Here is a 24971-nt window from a genome sequence, read left to right as displayed (position 1 = left end):
ACAGCCACATCACCGACCAACATAACATGAGGGCGGATTTTAGTATTTTGCGGTTTATTATTGAGTGACTCACTCTATTTAGTGTGATTAATGTGTGGTATAACCAAATGAGGTGACCATTATTTGTAATTACATTGTTTGTGTTCTCTGTGCATATATGTAGATCAGAGTGGATTTTTTGAGCCTGACACCACCCCGATGAGGCCCTACCGTTAGTTTTTGGAGGGTAAGCATAGTGGACGTTCCAGCACACTTTCTTGTCTATGAGTGTTATGATCACCTTTCTGCTTTGCCTGGCACTGTAGGGATCCCGCACTTGCGTATGGGGTTTCACGACATAGGATTTTGCAATGTCTTTGTCCTTATAATGATGCCATGCTCTAACTTTGGTTTCTTTCTTCTCAACTTTCTTAGGTTTTGATTTCCTTATTTCTGGGAAAATCCATTGTTTAAAGGATTAGGTATGTAATTAGGTCCTGACGAATCGCATTATAGGCGAGAAACATGTTGACCAAATACCTAGAGTGACACAGGGGATCCTGTGTGCACCGTCTCTTTCCTATTATTTTTTAGTAAGAGACATAGTAATTATACCTACCTGTTTTTCTGTGGGGTTTGTGGACATCATTCCACCATCTCCCCCCACACTGGTTTTTAATCATGTCAGAGGTACCAGTATGAGAATAAAACTTGCATCGATTACCTCTAGGCATTTTTAACATTTTTCTATATACCAATCCTTCACTACACTGTTTTTGACCGGCCATACACGATTCTCAAAAGATCTCTGGCAAAGGACCCCCCTGTGGGGCCGTCAGGCATTGCAGCGCCGGCCTGACGAGGAGCTAGGCCCCATGATGAAGCATGTCACCGGAAGGTGAGTGAGGGCTCTTGCTTCGAGATTTGTCGGTCTTCATCTATTGACTGATTTATCCTTTTGAAAGAAACCTCCTGTTTGGTTTGGAACCGTGTGTAACCTTTTTTGATTTATTCACAAAATTTGTGGCCTGTTGAACTTGGGCAAATTTCCAGTGCCTCCTCCACAGCTAAAAAATCTAGGTTTCTGGATCGAAAAAGCTTTTTGTATGCCCAGATTTCCAAAGTTTAATCAATCTGTTTTGGTATCTTCAAATTGCTGGCATGGGCTGCCTCGTCTCCAGATTTCCTCACTCAAGACTTTAGTCCAATCATTTGACATATCTCGCATGGACTGAAGCCACTCTTTGTACCTTGGTCTACCCAATTTTCTCATCAGTTATCTGTAAATTATTTAAAAATGCGCAGCCAGACTTTTTAATGTCGCCCATCATCAATCTTTGTCTAGTCCACTGACAAATTAGCACTTTTGCCTAACGACGAACGATCAAGATTTAAGACATTTTTAAGCACAAAGCTTTGCAGAATGTCAGTCCCAGAACACCTGTAAACATTCCCAGAACACCTGTAAACATTAATCAGTCATATGAACCCCTCAAAAATCTGTGGTCGTTGCCAAGAAGGCTTGCCATAAACCCTCGGGTCAACAAGACCAGATATGAGGGACGGTCCTTCAGTGCACTTGTGTCTAGGCTGTGGAATCATCTTCTGCTAGATATCCACCTCTGAGCCTTTGAAATTGTATAGAGAAAAACTGAGGATCCGGCATTTCACTAAAAACATCCTCTCTATGTTCTGCAGTCCTTTAGGTTAGCAGCAGGATGCCCCATTCAATAAAAAAATTCTTCTGTTCATTCAAGGTGGAATCAGAACACCCCTGTGCAGGATGAAGCACAGCTCTGTTGAAAGATAGGCAAAAAGGGTGACCAGCAGTAGATAAAGGGTGCCCCGGATGTAGTAGAGAGATTTTTTTTTTGTGTTACTGATGGCAAGCAAGACGCGTTTCTCCATGAGGAGTTAGGAAGAAGGCCATTTCTCAAAATATTTCACCATTTCTCACAGTAATTTGAGGGAACAAGTCAATTATGTAACTAGGATGAAAGAATTAAAGGGGTTATTAAAAAACAAACATACCCATAAAAGGGTGTAAGTAAAGACAAATAGATCCCATTAAAGTTGCTTTCACAGTCAGGTACTTTGTTCTTCTTTTTCTTTCATAAATGAGATAAAATTTGACGGAAGAGAAATGTCTTCAGAGTATACCTCAGAGTAAGTCAACACGTGTTTTGTTTCATTTTTTAAAATCCAGGTAATACCTACTGACCAATACTGTAATTAGAGGCTTTGCAGTGCCAGACCATTCTTCTATCATATCTGTATCTGGCTTCATTTTTATGGTTTCTTCTTGACAGGATGTTCAAAAAAAAAAAAACTTTCCTTTTTAAACTTTAGCTAAACACACATGGGTTCTCTTTCATGTCTCCTTGTCCTGTATCAGATATTTTTCAACATACTGCAGCACAATTTTGGCTTTAAATCAACCACAAAGTCATGTGTGGTGGTGTTATCTAAGAATGGGGTTCAAGCACCGTTAACATTGACTGTTTCTGATTATAGATATAACTGGTTTACTTGCTTCCATCTCTTTATCAAGCCATGAAAAAGCCCTAGACTTGCCTGCCAGTATAGGGTGAAACGTGTTGGCTTACTCTGAGGTATACTCTGAAGACATTTCTATTAGATCAAATGTTATCTCATTTATGAAAGAAAACGAGGAACAATAAAGTACCTTACTGTGAAAGTGACTTTAATGGAATCGGTTTGTCTTGCACCCTTTTAAATTAGAGTTCTTACTGAGTCGAATATATTAGAAGGAATCAAATGAATCACTTGGAGGACAAACTCATTTTTGCTGCCAGTTGCAACTAAAAGGGAGGTGTTGGCCCAACCCTCTTTTGAGTGGCTTCTGTTCCTCCTCATCTGACTTAAGAAACATCAAAATTGGTTTAATTGGCAGGCCATTAATGTGGTGGGCTTCTAAACAAACTTCAATAACCATAAAAGGATGTCTCAGACCCCATTTGTGAGACCACTGGGCATGCAGGGGACACTAGACCCCAACTGTGTAGTTTGCCACTGGCGTCCTACTAGGGCCTGCAAAGAAGGGCCAAGTACACCCATGCTGCACCTGGCTATCAGTGTAGGGAGGGAGAGCACATAAAGGCTTTGTGGGGAGGTAGCTTGGGGCTGAGCGACGGAGAATTAAAATAGCCAAAAACAGACAAAATAATATTGTGTTGTCAGGTGCTTATCTTAACACAAATATAATATCAAGACAGTTTCTCAGTATTTCATTATGGACCTCATGTTAACTACCCACTGGGACATGTGGTGGCAGCACCTCAGGACACAGGAATGGAATCATAGTCAGCAGCTTAACAACCCTCAGATATTGCTGCTATTAATGAGCAGCACATGAGGCCTCAGCAGCAGTTGCTCATCTTCAACAATTAGGCCTCAATGGCAGTTAAGGGGCCTCCTTTATGATGATGTTTTCGGGCCTCACAGTAAGAAGATGGGACGAATGTGCAGCAATAGAATAGGCCACATCGTGGTGATGCTGGATGGCACAGTCACTCTGGGGGTTTGTCACTGCTATACGTAGTTCAACAGATTTACATAGCAGAGAGGCTTACTGATCCCTCACAGCTCAGGTTGAAACTCGTGACATTCCGGTAGCAAGCACGCATCTCTGGGTGGTCGGCACTCCAGGAAGATGGCTGGGCTCCTCCTCCTGGACAATCTTTTCTCCTGCAGGGCCAGACATGCTCATTTCCTGTTTTGGAACGGAGGCAGGCTTCTGGGCACTAGGCAGATCCATAGTTTTCCAGCAAGTTCCAAAGACTTCAGGTAATGTTCCTTCATCCCTGAACGACTGGGTATCCTGCAAACACCTGCCAGGTTCACAATAGCTTTTCATATACATTGTGGCACACTCCCTTGCTTGGTCAGGGAAGACTTAAATCTGGAACAAAATGATACAGCTAACAGGTACTCACGAAATTTCTAAGGTTGGCCTGTGCTCATCCTCCCAAACTTTAGTGTCAGAGATGGTTCCTCCCCTCAGTTCTAGGAATCCAGGCAATATGCTTCAACTGCCTGGGAAAGCTGTACTTCATCCTCAATTTTGTGGAACATCAAAGAAGGGGCTATCCGCAATGGATCCCGCTAGTCCCAGAAACCATAATAGCAACACAAGACAGAGTCTTGCTACCATCCATTTCTTACACAGATATGCTCCAAAAGCTCACAGGATGTCGGTTCAAGGGTCTGAGTGGCATATACGCAGAACTATACTTAAGAAGGGCCAGTAGGCATTGGGCTCAGTCTATACTAGAAAACAAATCTGTTCATTACTACAAGATACAAAACTGGTATGCTGCCACCACCTCTTCATGTCAACAACCTATAATCAATCAATTGGCTCATGTAGAGCGAGGCTAATCGCCCTTGATGGTCTCAATGCGCGGGGGAGGGGGAGCAGGTAGTAGGAGTTCAGTCGAAGAGCCATGTCTTGAGGTCCTTCTTGAATTGAGGTAGTGAGGGAGATTGCCTGAGGTGTAGCGGGAGAGCGTTCCACGTCTTAGCTGGAGAAGGTTCCTTCTCTTACCTCACCGCTGAGTTCTTGCGTATCCTTGGGAGTGTGTCAGGGTCAGTTGGGCAAAGCAGAGGTGTCAAGTGGGTGTGTGGAAGGTCAGTTAGTGGTTGAGGTATGAGGGTCCGATGTTGTGGAGGGCTTGTGTGCGAACATGAGGAGCTTGAAGGTAATCCTTTTGTTGATCGGGAGCCAGTGAAGGTCTCTCATGTGACCGTGGATATGGCTGTGGCGGGGATGTCCAGGATGACTCTGGCTGAGACATTCTGGATGTTAGGGAGCGGGCCATGTAGATGTTGAAGCGGGTGGGTCTCAGAGAGGAGCCCTGAGGAACTTCGCAGCTGATCTCTGTCAGTTTTTGAGGAAAACAGTGTGAGTCTGACTCTCTGGGTGTGGCAGGTGAAGAAGGAGCAGATCCATTCTAAAGTTTTGCTGCGGATGCTGGCGTTGTAGAGTCTAATGCAGAGGGTGAGGTGGGAGATGGTGTCAAAGGCGGGGGACAGGTCCAAGAGGATGAGAGATGAGGTTTGGCCTCTTTGAGGAGAGTGCAGATGTAGTCCGTTGCTGAGAAGAGTGTGGTCTCTGTGCTGTGGTTGCTTCTGAAGCCTGATTGGGAGAGTTCAAAGATGTGGTTGGTTTCGATTAATTTGGTGGGTTGGGCTTTGATGGCCTTCCCAATGACTTTGGCTGGGAAGGGAAGCTGAGAGATGGGTCTGTAGTTCTTGAGGTCCGTCGGGTTGGCAGAGGGTTGATTTCTACGTGCTCCCAGTCTTCCTGGAAGGTGGCAGACTAGATGGAACAGTTCATGGTGCTGCAAAGTTCGGGGCGATGGTGGTGCTGGCTCGGATGAAGATGTGGTGCGGGCATTGGTCAGAGGGGGTCTCCGGGGTGGATGGTTTTCAGGATCTTGAGGGTGTTGGCAGTGGAGAGAGTGGTCCAGTTGAGCAGGGTCGGCTGGGAATTGGAGCATTTGGTTGCGGTGGTTGTGGGTGGTGAAGCTATCACTGATGTTTAAGATGATGCAGTAGAAGAAGGTGGCAAGAAGATTGTCGCAGAGATCTTGGGAGGGGGGACGTCTGTGGAGTCCGTGCTAGGTTTGGCGAGTTCTTAAATCACAGTGAAAAATTATTTGTTGTGTGCATTGGCTTTGATGCATTCCTGGATGGCCGTTTCCTTTGTGGTTCTGATGAGGTGGTGGTGTGTGGTATGTGGTGATGGCGGTTTTGAAGGCTGTGTGGTCGGCCGGGGTCTTGCTGATCCTCTGTCTTCTCTCGAGCTGTCTGTAGGTGCACCTGGAATCTTGGAGGTTGGGGGGCGGGGAAACCAGCTGGCTTTCTTTAGGGGTTCCATGTCAGAGGGTTTCCTGGGGATGAGGGGTGGTCAGTGGTTGGCGCAATCGGAGATCCATTTGTGGAGGTTGTGTGCAGATGTGTTGGCGTCTGTGGTGGTCGGCAGTGGTGTTTGGTGGAGGCGAGATGGTCTTCAGAGACCTTGTTCCAGCTTCTTCGTGGGTGACTGTGGGCGTGGTTGTGTTCGGTGAGATTGGTGAAGGAAAGTGGACATCAGCCCAGTGCAGTTCGGAGGTGTGGGTGACAAGGATGTTGTTGCTGGCGGAGAAGACAGGGGTCGAGCGTGTGTCCTACTGAGTGGGTAGGAGAGGTGACCAGATGTTTTTTGGCGAGGTTCTCCCGTAGGGAAGACGTGTTATGGTTTTCCAGGTGGAAGTTGAGGTCGCCGAGGAGGATGTTGTCCCTGAGGTGGGAGTGTGGTGTGCGATGAAGTGAGCTATGAACTTGCTGAAGGGGGGGACAGGGTCTTGGGGTGAGGGGGGTCATGTAGATGATGGTGTCACTGAGGGTGGTGTTCGGATTGGTCTGGATCTGGAAGTGGAGATGCTCCATGCCGGAAGAGTGGTCCTCAGAGCTAGTAGTGAGGCAGAGGATATTGTTGTGAACAATGGCGATGCCTCCTCCCGGTCCTTGTGCATGATTTTGTGGACATCAAGAATGGCAGAGGCGATGCCTGGGGCTGAGGTAGGAGTCATCCAAGGTTACGTAAAAGAAGGTGACGTTTGGAGAAATCGAGTCGGCCAGGTCCCAGATCTCAACAGCATGCTGATGAGGGAGCGGATGTTGAGGAGGCAGCTGAGGTGGTCGGATGAGGTACTAGGTGGGCATGTGGAATGAAGCAGGAGAAGGTGCAGTTGCGGCAGGTGAATGAGCTTTGAGTGTTCTTCGGGACGTGAGGTGGCATGCGGTTGGTTGCCAGGTGTTGAGGGCGAGGAGTGTGCTTGAGTCGTACAGATGGGAGGCATGGGGGCCAGGGTCCAAGGCACTGGGCATGGTCCAGGTACATACAAACTTGCCTTTGGCACGCTAGTGACATACCTACGTAGCGACTGCCATTAACAAGCACAGGGAAGTGGGAGGGGGTGGTCAGTTGGGAGGCTGTAAAGCGGCGCTGATAGGGAGGGGGGGGGGTAGGCCGCAGGGACAGAGCACGGGCAGGAAAGGAGAGGAGCGAGGGAAGCGCCAGAAGGGAAGAGTGAGGAAAGCAGCAGAAATGGAAAAGGGAAAAATAGAGGGAAAAAAGCAAAAGGAAAAAGCAGAATGAAAGAGAAACAGAGACCACCACCCGACCACCAATGATGAGGCGCAGGCAGGAGCCTACAGGTGGTGGAGGAGGACCTTCAATGTGCGAGACCTGGAGCGCAGAGCACACAAGGGGCAGCAGCAGAAAACTGTGTCCTGCCATTATCCTGACGAAAAGGTGCAATTCCACGAAATGCACGGAAATTGTGATCTGATCAAGGAGACAGTTCATTGATCAGAGACATAAAGAAAATAATTCACTATGCAAGCGCTTAGAAAAAAATAAAAAAACACACTGGAAGAGCCAATCGGTTTTGTCTTTGGGACCCACTGCCTTTGCCAATTGCATTCAGTGGTGCAATAACAAATTAAATGAATGTGCAATGGTGGCTGTGTCACTCCATTGGCACGTGCCTGCATCAGAACGTACGTGTGTGCCAGCATGCGGGTGACATCAGATTCTTTTTTTTATTTTTTTATTTACTGATCCAATATTGAGGTTGCCAGTTGGATTGGTAAATAACAAGATTTTTGAGAGTGGAAGTCAATAACAAAAAAAAAGAAAAGGCCATCGGTGTTAGGGCTAGGGAATGGTAACTAAAGAGATGGTGCGCCAACCATGAGGGAGCTACACAAAGTGCGTGTGGCAGACAGCCTCGTGGACATGAGAGCAGCATGGGGGAGAAAACCAGACTGGCTAGAGCAACAAAGAGCGGAGGTGGAGAGGGGAGCCACATGAGTGAGACATTACTGTGGAGTGCTTTGCAAAAACAAAAAAGTGGCTCCCTAAAAGTGAGTGGTGGAAAGACAAGTTAAGTGGGTATGCTTTATTCCTTGAAGACAACAGCCTACTCGACCCCTCTCAGTCCGGATTCCGAGCCAATCACAGCACAGAAACCGCACTCATCTCAGTCACAGACGACATCAGAACCCTGATGGACAACGGAGAAACAGTCGCCCTCATCCTCCTCGACCTCTCAGCTGCCTTCAACACAGTCTGTCACCGCACCCTAATAACCCGCCTCCGCTCCACCGGGATCCAAGGACAGGCCCTGGACTGGATCACCTCCTTCCTCTCCAACCGCTCCCAAAGAGTCTACCTCCCACCTTTCCGCTCAGACCCCACCGAGATCATCTGCGGCGTCCCACAAGGCTCCTCGCTCTGCCCGACTCTCTTCAATGTCTACATGAGCCCCCTCACCGACATCGTACGCAAACACAGCATCATCATCACCTCCTACGCCGACGACACTCAACTGATACTTTCCCTCACCAAGGACCCCACCAGCGCCAAGACCAACCTGCAAGATGGAATGAAAGATGTCGCAGATTGGATGAAACTCAGCCGCCTGAAACTGAACTCAGACAAAACGGAGTCCTCATCCTCGGAAACACCCCGACCGCCTGGGACGTCTCCTGGTGGCCCACGGCCCTTGGCACCGCACCGACCCCCTCAGACCACGCATGCAACCTCGGTTTCATCCTGGACCCACTTCTCACCATGACCAAACAAGTCAACGCCGTATCATCCTCCTGCTTCCTCACCCTCTGCATGCTCCGAAAGATCTTCCGTTGGATCCCCGCCGACACCAGAAAGACCGTGACCCACGCCCTCGTCACGAGCCGCCTGGACTACGGCAACACCCTATACGCAGGAACCACCGCTAAACTCCAGAAACGTCTGCAACGAATTCAAAACGCCTCCGCCCGCCTCATCCTCAACATACCCCGCAACAGCCACATCTCCGCCCACCTGAGACACCTGCACTGGCTTCCCGTCAACAAAAGGATCACCTTCCGACTCCTCTCCCACGCACACAAAGCCCTCCACAACAAGGGACCCGAATACCTCAACCGCCGCCTCAGCTTCTACACACCCACCCGTCCTCTTCGCTCCGCCAACCTCGCTCTCGCCGCCGTCCCTCGCATCCGCAGCACCACGGCGGGTGGGAGGTCCTTCTCCTACCTGGCGGCCAAGACATGGAACTCCCTCCCCACCATCCTCAGGACCACCCAGGACCACTCCGCTTTCCGGAGACTACTCAAGACCTGGCTCTTCGAGCAGCAGTAACCCCCTCCCCCTAGCGCCTTGAGACCCGCACGGGTGAGTAGCGCGCTTTATAAAGGTTTATGATTTGATTTGATTAGATTTAGGGGAGGGACAAATACAAGAGGGTCAAGGCAAGCCACTGAATAAGTAAGCAAACCAGAATGACAATAATTCAATCGATGGTAAGCAACAGGTGAGCTTTAAGCTCACTCTCCGAGATTGCTAAACTGACAATTATTTTGCAAGCAGACGGCTTTTGTTTTCTAGTAGGCTCAAAAAAAAAAAAACACACACACACACCTCACAACAATAACAAAAAACAAATCTGTTAATAATATATCTTTGTCGGGTCCTGCCTTTCTGGGATTATTGTTAAATTGTAAATCATTTTAGAAATGGTTTTCTTTCTTACATTTGGCTATCACTAAGATTACTCTTTAAACATTCTTTTACATAGACCATAGGACGAGCCATGCCAACAGTGGTATCTGAACACTGACTGTAGATAGTATGATTTTAAAAAATGATAATAAATAATAACACCTTCTTATGTTGCTTAACCGTAATTTTGTTTTTGAGTATAGTAAACAACGATATATATTTTTATAGTGACCAGGGAATCAACTTCTTAAGAGTGAAAGGATGGGCTCCCTCAGGATACCAACTCATGACACCAAATGTCAACAGATTTTGCCAGCATGGATTTTCAGAAGTTTGCATTTAGTAACGCCATTGAGATATTAAAGAACTTTAGAAATGTAGTACCCTTTTTTGTAAAACGAAATAATTCACAAATTAATTATTTTTACAAACAAGGGTACTACATTGCCGAGAGGCAACTGCACTGGCTAACAGCATTAAGAATGCAAATAATTAAATCGGCATGCGCAACCACGAGTTTCCTCTTCGTATAACACAATAACTGTTTCCACAAGTCACATTAGTTTTTAAAATGTGCACGTAACCAGTAAACGCGCACAAAAAAATATAAATCCCAGTTTACGTAATACATCGGTATTTAAAGTCGCCTTCTAGATTCCATAAAGATTCAATATGTTTTAGCGACAAGTTTTATGTTTAACATTACAAGTTGCACTTTTCACGTTTTGTTTAATTTCACATTTGCTGAATCTCAACGTCCCTTCCTTTTTAATACCCCGCATAAAGTTTCCGAATAAAGTATTGGCTGGTCTGCGGAAGTTTGAAGGGTCCTCTGAAGGGTACGCTATATAGCCCAGCTGGAGGGACGAATGTGCTCTCCTAAAGCGTAGTTTCAGGTTTCGCAGTCACGGAGTGAGACACGCTCTTGTGACTGAGATGCACACTCAGCTGTACTGGTGAGAGGGGGTGGGGTGCCTGCGCGCACCACCGCCTCGTTAATCATAGTAAGCGGCAGCCCCTTTAATTGGATTAGGGCCTGGCCCGCTTCCAGCTGCTCACGGAGTCCCGCAGGCCGAGCTCCCCGTGCGGGTCTGCTGCGTGCGCGGCGCACGGGCTCTTACTTCTGCCTGCTCTGCAGCAGGATCCCGCTGAAGCTCCGCTGTCCCCACTGGAAGCTCACCACCAGCGCCTCGTTCACCACTTGCTCCAGCAGCACGGAGATCCGGGAGCCGACCCGCAGCTCCCCGGCTCCGAGGCACCCCGCCGCCGCCGCCTCCTCCTCTTCCTCCGTCGCCATGGCCCGCCCGAGTGGTGCAAGTGGCGGCGGCGACAGGTCACTCCGGAGCCTGCCTGCGCCCGCCCCGCCTCCTCCTTCTGCTCTCCCCGGGCCTCGCCAGCTCTCCGGGGCACTCGTGCCGGGCGGGGCAGTGACGTCACGGAGGCGAGGTCACCTCTGACAGGAAGAGCTGGTGTGGGCGTGACGTCACTCCAGGAGCTACTCGGGGTGGGGGCAGCAGGTTACGGGGCAGGGGCCCGCGCAACACATGGTTGCAAAGTGCGGAGGAAGAACCAAGCGAGGCGACACTGGACAGGGGAGCAGGAATCTGGCTTCAAACAACCATGCGTCCTGAAGCTCAGGTGCTCTGAATGTGCATTGGCCACTAAATCCATATATGTTGCGTCGGTTCTGGAGATCACTAGGACGTTCCTGGTTTTAGCAAACGAAGTGAAGAAAACTGTTGTCAACATTATTGCTAAAGGGACAATAATGTTGGCCTGTTACGGTTAAGATCCGGGTCTACCCTAAGATTTGTATTACTGTTCAACACCCAACCGGTTTTGCCACTTTCAAATTTAATAATATGGGACAGGGAGATCAATCTCTGAGCTGTTGGCAATGGCCACTCCGAATTTAAGTCTCGCACGTTACAGTCGTGCTTTAAAAAAATATTAACTTTTGTTTTGTACTCCTAAAATCCAACTTATGCCAACACTTTCAACTGAAATCGTAGTAATTTACTGTTTAGCAGACAGTAAAGCATGTTGCACATCTGGGGAAGCTGTACTTGTAGACATTAATCACTCGGAGGTGTCTTTTATTATCCAATTTGTAATAACTACTACGAACTGGAAACAAGTTTGACACTTGGTCAGAAAAATGGAAAATTATTAATGCGTGCTTAGTAACCTCTGTTATTTGAAAAGACACAAATGAATCATAATAAAGTGGAAGGGAAACATGGATAATGGATACATAGTCATAAATAACTACCTACCCGCATATGTCCTGGACGCGGTAGTGCTTGGTGGAGTTCAGAAGATGAATGAGCAACAAAGATGGTTTTACATTTTGATTCGGTCATATTTGCTGTACATTTAAAGTCAGAGGTCAAATGTCAGCCTGTGTATTCTGACAAATTGATGGTTATTCGTTTAAATTAGAGTTTGGTTTTTACTTTTCTTTCTCTGTGAAGTGAGAGGACTTTGTAATGTGAACTATCTGACAAGAGCTGGGAAAGGATACAGGAAGTCTATTTTTTTCTAACACGCAAACCATATTTGAATACCTGTAAATAAGCTATACAAATATTTAAAAACGTTTCAGCAGTTAGGAAAGCACAAATGAAGCACATTTGTTGTATTTCTGAAATGTGATGGAAACACAGATAAAATCAAACATTTTACTAGGTGATATGCAAATTATACATATTTGCTGAAACCCCACACATTGTCAAATGTTTATGTCCTGTATTCATTTATCAATAAAGCAGTATGTCTGTGCCATTTACTAGCAATTCCATTAGAAAATGTACTACCTTTTAAATTACATTCATGCTTTTGTAATGTATTTGAAAACATGTGCTCCAAAATGCACCACAAGCTATTTTCCATCCTTTTACCACTCTTCCACAGAATTCTAAAGCATTTTTCCCCATCAGGGGAGAAGATATGGACTAGAGGCTCAGGTGGTATTCCTGCATTCTCCACTCCAGAAAATGAGCTCATTTTTTTATCAAATGCCAGCCTGTAAGAGAGAGCTTACCAACAGACAGTATACAAAAATCATAAGTTGACACCCTGTCACCAGGAACCTTGGTTATCCGTGAAAACATGACACACCGTAATTCTTTCAGATTTGTTTGAGAACAGGCTCAGCCAAATTATGGAGGCCAAAAAAATGGCGCCAAGGCTGAACGAGTCAAGTGACAGTTTGAGAAAAAGACACTCAACTAATGCAACAATATAATACCCTGAAGCCAAACAGACCGATTGAACACAATTGTTTTATTGATATATGCATTTGGGACCATTATTTGTACTCTCATAAATGTGTGCACTGTACAAGATATAATTATAGGTGATAGTGCAGAACAGTGCTCAAGTGTGGAAATGTGCAAAAAAAGAGAGGCAAAGATGAGCCACAAACAAAACAAGCTGGAGGTCTTTACCTGAAAAACTGAGCTATTGGTTTTGACAGTGCTTTTTTGATTGCCATTTGCATGATAACACAGGCATTGTGACACGCACAAGTATAGTAGATGGCAAACTTGCCATGGGTTTTCTTTTTAAAAATATAAATTCCAAGATAGCAACCAACGCGTATGCATGCATCACAATTTTCGCTTGTGCTTCATGACACATGCGTGTACATGTGCTGTGGTGCACAGTGAATATTTTGTTATTTTTAATAATTTTTTTCTGGCATGGTGATTGGCCATGGTGAATTAAAAGTAAGTAAAAAATGCGTGGAACCACTCAAAAAAAGCAAGTAAGGAAGTGGGTGGCCAAGTAGAACTTTGCAGCCAGCAGGCCTTTGTTAAAATATATGTTTAACAAGGGAGCTGGAGAGTTAAGAGAGCTCATGTGGTGGGAAGAATAAGTAGAGAAGAGAACAAGGAAATACATGCACTCCCATGGAGTGCAGAATACAAAAGAAAAACAGAGTTCCCTCAAATGCGCAGTGGAAGGAGGCAGCTAATCCAATCTGAACACCAAGCCCAAAATGCTACAGGGAGGGAAAAACACAATAATATGTAGAAAAGTGAATACATTAAAGCAGGTACATACAATGGGCAACAAACCTTTCCAACCATGAGCATTAGCCTGACCTAAATCTCACTATAAATATATGTTCAGTATTGAAAACAAAAGGTCTGCTAACACAGCTAAAAGCATCTGTTCCCAAGACCTAAAAAAAGACTCAATGGCTGTAAAATATTTCTAAAGATGGAGACACATTGAGCTAATTATGGTTTATGTCTCTGAACAGGCTCGAGTCCAAACAGGAATGAATGTCAGTGCATCAGTCACAAAAATAATTTTCAAGGGGTCTTAATCAAGACCTTGTCAAGGACATTTGTTCATAGCAAGCCTATAACTAAAATAGAAAAGTTTTAGATAAAATATGGCAAGGAGTAGGCAGGAAAAATGAGAATTAATTACAGGGTTCTCAAAATGAAACACTTACTTTGAATTGCAAGACACATGAAAATGGGATCCACAAGTGTAAATGGGACTAAATAGTGAGTCAAAACGTTATCTGTAAATGGAAGGATATATGCTTCCCTAACATATCTCCAGTATCGCTTAATTAATGGGTAATCTTAAAAATGCCCTGGTCAACAACATTCAAATTGTATAATATAAACCCCAAAAAAGGGAGAGATAAGAAGTTAAAATGTACTACAGTCATCTGGGAGAATGGGAGGCAGGGAAGAAAATGTCATATGGTTTGGGTTTATTTTCTGGAGAGCCATGGCAGGTGGCATACAGAGTTTAAACTGTAATGAAGATAGCCATCTACTTCTAGAGCTGTGGCTTTACTTTGCTGTTGAACGTAAAACTGAGTACCAAGTACACCGTTTGAGTATTTACCCCACAATCGTAACAAAGTCAAGCAGTCTAAAACTGATGAAAGAAAATGATGTAGGGTAGGAATTCAAAACCCTGGGAGACCTCTAATATCATTCAATAAATTAGGGTCCAGCCAGTGCTTTCACTCAAACAGAAAAACATACTTTACTTCATGAGACACAACACAATATTGTACATAATTATCAAAAAGTCATTTTCTCTGTCTAATCTCTCTTTAGCTGTTTCTTTCCAAGCAGAGCTGGAGTCATCATGAAGGGGAGCAGCAAAGCATCTAGGGTTAGGGGTAAGTACTCTGTAGTATCCTCTGATTCCTCAGAAGGGTCATGCCCAGACCTTTTGCCTTCAATCTCCTGTTTCTGAACCAGTTGTTGTTGCCGTAGGCTCTGCACACTTTACCACTGCTAACAGTGCTAAAGGTCTTGTGCTCTCGCTTTAAAACATGGTAGAATTGGCTCATACCCAATTGCATATTCAATTTACTTGTAAGTCCCTAGTAAAGTGGCACTTCCTGTGCTAAAGGCCTACAAAGTAAATGTTAATAGCCAGCCTGCAGCACTGATTGTGCCACCCACGTAAGTAGCACTATAAACATGACATGGCTCAGGCCTGCCATTGCTGCCTGTGAGTGCAGTTTTAAACTGCCATTTGACCTGACAAAATAAACCTTTTGCCAGTCTCAAACCTTCTTTTTTAATGCATATACCACCCCCTGGACAGTCCAAAGGGCAGGGTGCAGTGTATTTAAAACTTTAGACACATATTTTTAAGTTTTTCTTGTCCTGGTAGTGAAAAAACCTTACATTTGTTTTTACCTATTGAAAGGCCTCCCTCTCCATTAGGATAACATCGAAGGCATTTTATCACAATTATTGAGCTGTGATTTCCAAATGGGAGCAGGTTACCAGTTCGTGTTTGGTGTCTTTGTAATTGCAATGAAAAATCCTCACTTATTGTAAAGTCTGATTTTAAAATACAGTTTTGAAAATGCCACTTTTAGATAGTTGACATTTTGCTGCCTTAGCCATTTGGTGCCTCCAGCCTCTCTGGGTCACAAGGTTGGGCGTAGTTGACAGTTGGGCTTTGTGCATTCCCTCTAGATAACCACACACAATAGGGAGCTTAGGTGTGCCTGGATGGGCCATCACTGGCAGGATTGGGGGGGGGGGAGGGGGAGAGCTGGCCACAGCCCTATTTACACTTGAATAGGCTGTGTCCTGCCTCCACACAAAGGGCTGCATACCTCTTGTAGGTAGCCTGGAGCCAGGATGCGGAAGGCAGGATGCCTGGGTACTTCAAAGGGAAACTTCTAGAAGCTTCTCCCCACTTCAAAAGCACCACGTAGTATAAATATTGGACCCCAGACACCAACTTGTCAGTACACATCTGGACTTGTGGATACTCTTCCAGGAAGAAGGACCACTGTGATGCTAAAAGGACTGCCACTCAGCAGCCCTGCTGCCTCCTGCCCTCTTACCTGAGTTAGGAGGACTGGAGCTGCATCTGTTGAACCCTGGATCCCAGAGTGAACGCAAGGACAAGTTGGCTGATCGCCTGACTTGAGCCTCAGGGACAGACCTCGACCACAACACATGGACTTTGCCATCTATGATTCTACCCTCCCTAGTGGTGCCACCCCAGTGTTGGACCATTAAAAGTGGGCCTAAGGTGTTCTGCCAGCGTCTGTGGATACAGCAGAACTGACTCATCTCCTCAGCTGCACTGTGCAAACACAAGCAGAACCAATAACAGGATCCTCAACAATGATGCAGCACCTCGTACTGCAGCCTTGCCGCATCTCAGAATCGACTTATTGCTTTAGCTGCGCAACACATCTTCAACACGGACACTCACAACATTCAGTGGGCCTAGCTGGGTCCCTGTAACTAGCCCACTCTCATCATAGTCGGACTGAACTTGTGACTTAGTCCGGGTCCGGCGTGACCAGATATCCACAATTGGAGCTTTGTGCTTTTTGGCACTATTTTTACTGAAATCTTTAAACTTGCATGTCCTATCTCCGGTTCTACTGCTTGGAGTTTTGACATTTTGGTCTTGTTTTATTCAATACAAATAACTCTATTTTTCAAACTTGGTGTGAGATCCTTTTTGTGTGGAGTTTTCACTTTATTTCTGTTTGAAGTGTTGCACAAATACTTTACACATTATCTCTAAGTTTGGCCTGGCTGCTGTGTACCAAGCTACCAGAGGGTTGGACGCTGGTTAATTTAAGGTTGGATTGTGCCCCAGCCTGACAAGGATTGTGGTTGCTGCTGGGCCAGGGCTCTTGTCCCAGTCAACCATCAATCTAATTTCTCACACCTCCCCTTTAATAATATGATGAAGCCCCAGGAGACGGCGTCCCTGGGGCCTCATAATGGCTGGGATTTGCATGCTTCCCTCTGCTAAAATAATTTAAAAAAACTCCTCTCCTACCCCTCCCCCCCGGGCTGGGACCCTCCCAGGGGGAGATTAAAATTAAAAACAGCAGGAGTCAGCCTTTTTATTTTTTCTTTGTCTTTTTTGACGGAACCGCAGATCCGCAGTCCGGTCAAAAAAAATTGTCCAAGGGATTAGGCCAAGACGGCACCACTTGCTCCTTGCCAGGTACCATTAAATGTACTTCTGCACCCAAATTACCAGAGCTGTCCCCTTCTTCGCGATGACAGAGGTTCTTGATGATGCCAATGGAGCCCGACTGGGGCTGTTGAGCATGTTGCGGGCTGAATTCTGGTTGGTACATGCAAAGCACCAGTGCGGCCTTAAGAAACATGACAGGCACTCCAGACAGGAGGCACACTGAGTGCCCAGGTGTGGAGAGACTGGGTAGAAACAAGACAATCACTTGCATTGCTGCAGCACCACTGAGAGGAATTTCCTCTGTTGTTGCCTGGTGTGTGGAGCAAAGAGACACAACGTAGGTGTCAACTTTTGCCAGAGGCAGAGAGACAGGCTGCAGTGGTGTGTGATATTGGGGGGGACAGGCCCTACACCTGCTCAAATGTTTCTGCTTTCAGCATAGCTGCTCCTTTGGTAAGTTCTATGGGAATGCTTGCACCGCTGGAGCATTGCAGCCTTTGTTTTGTTTATCAGTGGGCAAGATTCAATAATTGGACCATGTGATTAGGTGTTTCCACCCCTCTAGCTCTTTCCACACTGCACTCTGATGCAACACAGTCACTCAAGGAGGTGAGCCAGAATCCTCTCTAGGATTTGGATTGAATACCTGGGTGCATGTTGTTGATAACACTGTGAGTGGATGGGTTTGAACCTGGTCGACCACAGGCATGGCATTTAGAAACCCATGCAGGAGGTATTGGATGTTGCACTACAGATAAAATGGGGATAAACAAAACCCCTTCCTTGCTACTGGCTCTTACAGGTACTTGGTTTTACGGGTAAAGCTGTTGACATATTAGGCGCCTTAAAATCACCTTACCTGAAGTATGTCCTGCCTCACCTACTTATTGCTATAATCCTCTGCTTTGAGAGAGTCACACAAAACCTGTGCATCTTCAGTCTGCGGCCTTCTCTTTGACATATTGGCTGCTTGTCCAGAATGAATGCCACCAATAAAGACTGCCCAGAGCGGCTTGCACAGCTTCCTTGTGACTGAAACACCACAGTCAGTGCAGCAGGAGGACCAACCACAAGGCTCGCATAGGGCACAATTGCACTCACAAAAGCTGATCTGATTGACAGCTTGGCAACACTGCAAATAACTAAAAGAAGATTTAAAAAGCTTGACAAAGGCTCCAGAATCTGCGCGGTGTGCTAGTCCTTAAGCTGGATGTGGTATGAATGTGGCATGATTGGAAACTAGGACTGTAGATCTGGAAGCTAAGATGGAGTCCCAATCAGCTTCCATTGGCGAAATGGTGAAAAAAACTTGAGAAGCTGTCTACTGCGACAATACTGACCTTGGCTAAATGTGAAGTACTTGAAAATCGCTCTCATAGGGAGAATATCCATGTCAGAGATTTGCAGGATGGTGATGAGGGGCTGGACCTGGAGGCTTTTATTGCAGGCCCTTTCTCTTCCATCTTGGGCGAGGAAAGTGAGCCATCAAAAATTGATAGGGTGCACGGAGTGGGCTCGGGGAGACCAGGCACAGAAAATGACAGCGGGCACTTTATCCAAGCTCCATCATATCACAGTCAAGGGAGGAATAATGAAAGCAGTATGAGGCAGAAACAATATCACCTTTCACTGCACCGGCTGTAAGCTTTATTATGATATCTCAGCAGAGACACTGAGGAGGCAGCAGGAGTTTCAACCCATACCAGGCAAACTCAAAGCAGACAGCATCAAATACAAACTGACTATTCCTTTCAGAATACACTTCAACAGTGGCAACAAAACCTATCACTTTATGAATACAGAGGATGCAGTGGTGGTGCTGGCATTAGATCTTCAGGAGGGAGTGACTCAAGGTGTGTCCTTCCAGATTACTAACTAAGTTACTGCCTCCCTAGATGTAGTGCTGACCTACAGTGGAACAAAACTGAAGCACAAACCCGTTGAGAAACCAGATGAAGAATCCGTACCAAACCCTGAATGAGTGGTCACAATGGGCACTGCTTAGAAGGATGTGATCCCATTTTGGGATTGGCACCTACTTTAATGTAGATATAGACTTGCAGCTTACAAAGGAACGTTCCCAAGGGGTGATCTTACTGTAGTTCCCGATATCCAACCTGAGGAAGTGTGAATGCCTTCTATTCTATACTTCCTGTGAAGCTCCTCAACTCCCTTTTTTTGCTAGATCAGTATGAGGGATGAATATATCTCACCAATTACTACCAATTTCTTGGGTGTCATCAATCTTCTTTTTTTTCGTTGGATACCTGGGCTGGTTGGCGGTTGGGTGCGGGATGCGTGAGGACTCGTAACTCACCTCCCTATGGTGTTATCATGCACAGGATGGGCTTTTGGGTCTGATTCTTGCTTGTGATGCAGGGAATTTTTCTCCACCAGGCTCATAGTACAACACCTACATGATTATTTTTAGGAGTTATAAAATGGTTATTCATCTTTTTTATAGTTATAGTTTGTTATTGATTACTGAGTTATTATCTGTTGTCCCCATCTGTTTGTTAATACCTTACTTTCCTGGTGCATTGACATTGCCTCTGACGCAAAGTCACCAATGCCCAATTTTTCCCAATATAAAGTGCAAATTCAAATCTCATGAAATTCACACCACAGTAGCCTACAAACCCTCATGCCTATCTTGGCATTGATTGGGTCATACAATGTTAAGGGTCCAATAAAAAAGTCTGAGTGGAAATCACTGTTTGGGCAGTCTCTCAGCTATATTGTGAGTCTAGGAGACATACTTGACACGCCTTGACCAGCACTGTATGAAGCATAGGTTCTACCCTCTGGCATTATACTCTTCAGCTACTACAAAACTTAATTGAGTGGTGCTTTTTTCCATAGAGGTAACCACTTTCAGATAAAATACCCACTCAGAGACAAAGAGGAGCATTATGTTCTTGAACGGGGGAGATGGGAGGGTCGCTTTATCACCTTAGCCACAGTCCATGCACCAAATAAAGGAGAGGACACACTCTTAGCTGTTTTTTTAGGTGCTTAGCAGAATTTGCCAGAGGAGAGATTATAGTCACGGGATTTTAACATGGCATGGGACGGCATGAGAGATAGATATGGCCCTTATCGAGGAGAGGCAGGTACCTTTTCTAAAACCCTTATGAGGCAGCTTCACTCTCTGTGCTTGCAAGATATGTGGCGTGAACAACACAGGGATGACCATGAATACACAGTTTTTTCTCATGTCCATCAAACGCATACCAGAAGAGATCTCATTCCAACAAGCAATGCACTGATCTTGTTTGTCCCCTCATCAGAGATTGGCCATATTTCAATTTGAGGCCACTCTTCTCTTACCATAAGCATAGAGTACGGAACCAGGATCCATCCATCCATGTAATGGTGTCTACATCCATCCCTCTTTAGGGATCTCATAGTTAAGAAAGAAATAAGGAACTGTATAGGAGAAAATTAGTTACTTACCTGTAACTGTACTTCTCCAGTATTGGAATCTTTGATAGATTCACATGCTTGAATCATTCCTCATCATCGAGATGGGAGTCCCCGGTACAGTATAATAGCAATGTAATGATAACTGTAGTGTATGTAGGTCTAAGACCTCCCACTTTAGTAATCTATCCTTGACAATTTGCGAAAAGAGACCAAATGTAGGTTTCAGCCACTCAGGCTGCCATTCCCTCTAGAACACTCCTGTGAGAAGCTCCAGTCCCTCAGATTCTCCAAAGCACGAGTGCTGAAGTACCTGGTGGAGACAACATGAAACGGTGAGCTTCCCAGGGGAGGAGGGAGGGTCCCAAGTGAATCTATGAGAGATTCCAATACTGGAGAACTACAGTTACAGGTAAGTAACTCATTTTGTTACTCCAGTATTGGAACTTTCATAGATTCACATGCCTGAATCAGAATAGCAAGTAGTAGTGAAGCACATTGTATGATAAACATTACCATATTAACTGATAGAAGCAATAGTATGAATGGAAGAAGAAAACTTTAAATTATCAATTGTTATGCAAACAAATGATTACTACACAGTGATAAACAACAAACAGTGCATCATCAAGTGAAGAAAACATTATTATACAATGTGCACAAAGCATACTGGGTTGGAGGGAAAAAGTATAACAGATCACCTTTACAGGAACAAATATCACAGCACCGCTTGTCCCACTGCTACATCACCCTGTGACGTTTCCTCCAAGCTATAGTGCCTTGCAAAAGTATGCGTGCACCTCCAGGTGGCTGCTCTGCAAATGTATTGGATGGACACACTAGCGAAGAGCGCCGTGGATGCTGCAACCGTTCTTGTAGAATGTGCATGTGTCGGTCTGCGTAGGGGTTTTCGTGCAGCCTTATGACAATAGTCAATAGCATAGGATATCCATCTTGCAATCCCCTGTTTGGAAACAACTGGCCTTTCCTGGGAGCACTGAATGCTACAGTTGATTTGATTTTCTAAAGTCTTTCCTCCTGTCTAGATAAAATTTGAGAGACTTTTTGACATCCAGAGAATGGAGAGCCTGTTCTGCTGGTGTTGAAGGATTTGGGAAATATGACTTTAACACTACTGGTTGATTAATGAGAAAATCCAAAGGAACTTTGGGTATGAACTTTGGATTTGCTCGCAGGACTACCTTGTCCTCTTTAAACTGAAAGAAAGGGTCTTGAATAGTGAATGCTTGGATTTCATTAACCCTTCTAGCTGTGGTCAGGCCAAGAAGAAGAGCGACTTTCCATGACAGGAATTTTAAGTCCGCCCTGTGTATAGGTTCAAATGGATCTTTCACCAACTGGGACAAAACTACGTTAAGCTGCCAAGACGGCGGTGGAGGTCTGACTGGGGGGGAAAGAACAAAAAAACTCTTGTCGACCACAAAGATGGCGAGTTCTCCTTACGCCTATAATGGGAAATTGCAGCCAAGTGGACTCCAATCGAAGCATTTGCCAAACCTGATCTAGCTAAGTGGAGAAGAAAAGGTAATATCTGCTCTGGTGACGAAGAGAACAGGTGCACCTGAGCTTGTTTGCACCATATGCAAAACCTTTTCCATTTAAGCCGATAAGATCTGTTGGTCCTATCCGCTGCAAGAATGATTCTTCAGTCCGAGGGTATGTTTAAGTGTGCGAATTCATGGTGTTCAGGCGCCAGGCTGTCAAATGAAGCGAGGCTGGATCTGGGTGGAGAATTCAACCGTCGCTCATTTTTAACAGGCACGGCGTTACTGGTAGAGGGATGTTGTGGCTCTCTGAAAGGAGAAGCAGCTCTGTATAGCAATGCTGCCGAGGCCATGCTGGAGCAATCAGAAGAAGTTTGCAGCGTTTGTTCTTGATCTTAGCTAGAACTATCGGTATGAGGGGAATGGGAGGAAAAGTGTAAGCATAAATTCCTGACCATGCCATAGAAAATGCATTCCCCCAAGAGCCCGGATAGGGATCCCGAGGTCCAGGTTTGGCTTGCCTTATTGAGAGAAAATGCGATCTAGCTCCCTCTGATTCAGTTCCTGTTGGAAATGGCCCTTTTTGCAGGGTCATCCCCAGTCTTTTTGCCTCCTTCCTCCTATTTGTTCTGACCTGTTTTGAAGGCTTTAGGACTCTGGGCACTTTACCACTGCTAACCACTGCTAAAGTGCATATGCTCACTGTGTAAAGTGTACTGCTGATTGGTTTATCCATGATTGGCATATTTGATTTACTGGTAAGTCCCTAGTAAAGTGCACTAGAGGTGCTCAGGTCCTGTAAATCAAATGCTACTAGTGGGCCTGCAGCACTGGTTGTGCCACCCACATTAGTAGCCCTGTAAACATGGCTCAGACTGCAGTGTCTGTGTGTGCAGTTTTAAACTGCCAATTCGACTTGGCGAGTGTACCCACTTGCCAGGCCTAAACCTTCCCTTCTACTAAATGTCAGGCACCCCTAAGGTAGGCCCTAGCTAGCCCCAGGGGTAGGGTGCAGTGTATGTTTAAGGTAGGACATATACTAGTGTGTTTTATATGTCCTAACAGTGAAATACTGCCAAATTTGGTTTTCACTGTGCAAGGCCTATCTCTCTCATAGGTTAACATGGGGGCTGCCTTTAAATATCCTTAAGGTGCAGATTCCCTTTGAGAGCAGATAAAAATGTTGAGTTTAGGGTCTCTGAACTCACAATTTAAAAAACATCTTTTAGTGAAGTTGGTTTTTAAATTATCTGTTTGAAAATGCCACTTTTAGAAAGTAGGCATTTTCTTGCTTTTACCATTCTGTGACTCTGCCTGTTTGTGGATTGTCTGTCTGGGTCAGTTTGACGTTTGGGCTGTTTTGCACCTCTCTAGACAGTGACACAAAAGGAGGCGGGGTGTAGCCTGCATATCCTGATGACCCATCTGAGCTAGAGAGGAGGGGGGAGTGGACGTTCACACCTGAAAGGACTGTGCCTGCCCTCACACAATGCAGTCTCTGACCCCCTGGTGTCCGTCTGGGGCCTGGCCTGGACAAGGAAGGATCTTGCAAACACTTGAGACTTTGCTTTGACGTTTGCCAACTTCTAAGGCAGAACTGGGTATAAGAAGAAGCCCCAAAACCAGTGCTTAATTTGTGCTTGTTGTTTCCGGTGCTGAGCACCGGCACTTATTTTTGAGGGCCGGTGCTAATAATTCTGCCCGAAGCATTTGCTGCGAGCAAAAGACACATATGGGAAAAACAGGAAGGGAGAAACTAAAAAGCGTCACAATGGGAGAAAGCAGAAAGCTGCAAGAGCGAGCTGAAGGGTGGGAAGTGGCTTAAATGGACTGAAGAGTCCAGAGATGGCATCAGGATAACGCTGCCTCAGGATCAGTGTTCCCACGTTTAATTGCAGCAACTGCGTATTTAAGAGGAGGGCTTTGAGCACCGGCACATATATATATTTACAAATTAAGCACTGCCCAAAACCCCAGACTTTTAGAGTCTTTCTGGAATCAAGAGGAACCTCTGCCCAGGAGAAGAGCTGAAGGAGGAGTACTGTCCCTTTGCTGTGTTGCTTTGCTGGACTGGCCTGCAGTTACTGCTTCTGCCTGAAAAGAGTGCAAAGGGTGAACTTTGCTGTGTGTCCTGCTTGAAAAAGTTCTCCAAGGGCCTGGAGTAGAGCTTGCCTCCTGTTGGAAGCCTCAGGGACACCAAAGACTTCTGTTTCCTCCACCTGCAGCACTGGGAACTGTGTGTTTTGTGCTGCTCAAGAGGAGAAACCATTGCGACGCCGCCAACGACGCCGCTGGCCTCCACCATGACCTGCCGACGCTGCACGGAGTCTTATTGCCCCGCTTCACACCGCGACCCTGGTCTCACCGACGCCATAATCGGATGACTTCACCGAGCTGCTTCTCTCACCGCGACCTGTAGGCCCCGCTCTCTGGCATCACCTGCTCACACCGCAGCCTGGGCATCCCCGACAACGCCGCTCCTGCTGACACCGGCGCCGCTGCTTGCACCGTGGCCTGTGGACACCGCTCATGAGGTACACGAAGCACTGTCCAGTCCCACACTGCAGCCCCGGTCCACCGGTGCCAGCATCATCGACTCCTGTGTCGTCACCAGGCGTCATGCCTGGACCGTGGTCTGTGGACACCGCTCATTCGTGAGGGTCACAAAGCACCGTCCCGCCCCGCTGGCCTGAGCTTACTGACGACAGCGCTTCAGCAACGAGGACGCTGCTGCCTGCACCATGAGCTGTGGACACTGCACGTCGCACTGCCCCGCTTCACATCGCAGCCCTGGTCTCACCGACGCCGCTGGACGCCATCACGGAGCCCCTGCCTGCACCGTGACCTGTGGGCACCGCACATTGCATCGTCCCACTGCGAATTCGCAGCCCTGATACGATCCACGGCGGGACACCTGAGTTCATCAGCCTGGAGTTTGATCCGCAATGTGTGTGAACTTCAAGGGCCAGACGACTCTCGCACCGACTCCGGAACCGACACCGTGACGTCAGCGATGCCGCTCTCCGGAGCTCACCGCC

General features: G+C 46.2%; 1 protein-coding gene across 1 annotated transcript in view; it reads right to left on the bottom strand.

The window, feature by feature from the left end:
* PWWP2B (PWWP domain containing 2B) overlaps nucleotides 1-10965 on the bottom strand; it is a 56546-nt gene extending 45581 nt beyond the window's left edge. Inside the window, exon 1 of the mRNA XM_069239761.1 lies at nucleotides 10675-10965. Coding sequence (XP_069095862.1) covers nucleotides 10675-10850 — 176 coding nt within the window. The 5' untranslated portion in view covers nucleotides 10851-10965. The remainder of the gene's footprint in view (nucleotides 1-10674) is intronic.
* Nucleotides 10966-24971: the final 14006 nt, after the last annotated feature.

Source organism: Pleurodeles waltl, chromosome 6, assembly GCF_031143425.1.
Source record: "Pleurodeles waltl isolate 20211129_DDA chromosome 6, aPleWal1.hap1.20221129, whole genome shotgun sequence".
In the NCBI taxonomy this organism is placed as follows: domain Eukaryota; kingdom Metazoa; phylum Chordata; class Amphibia; order Caudata; family Salamandridae; genus Pleurodeles; species Pleurodeles waltl.
Note: the sequence above shows the minus strand (reverse complement) of the source record. Positions and strands in the feature narration are given on the sequence as shown.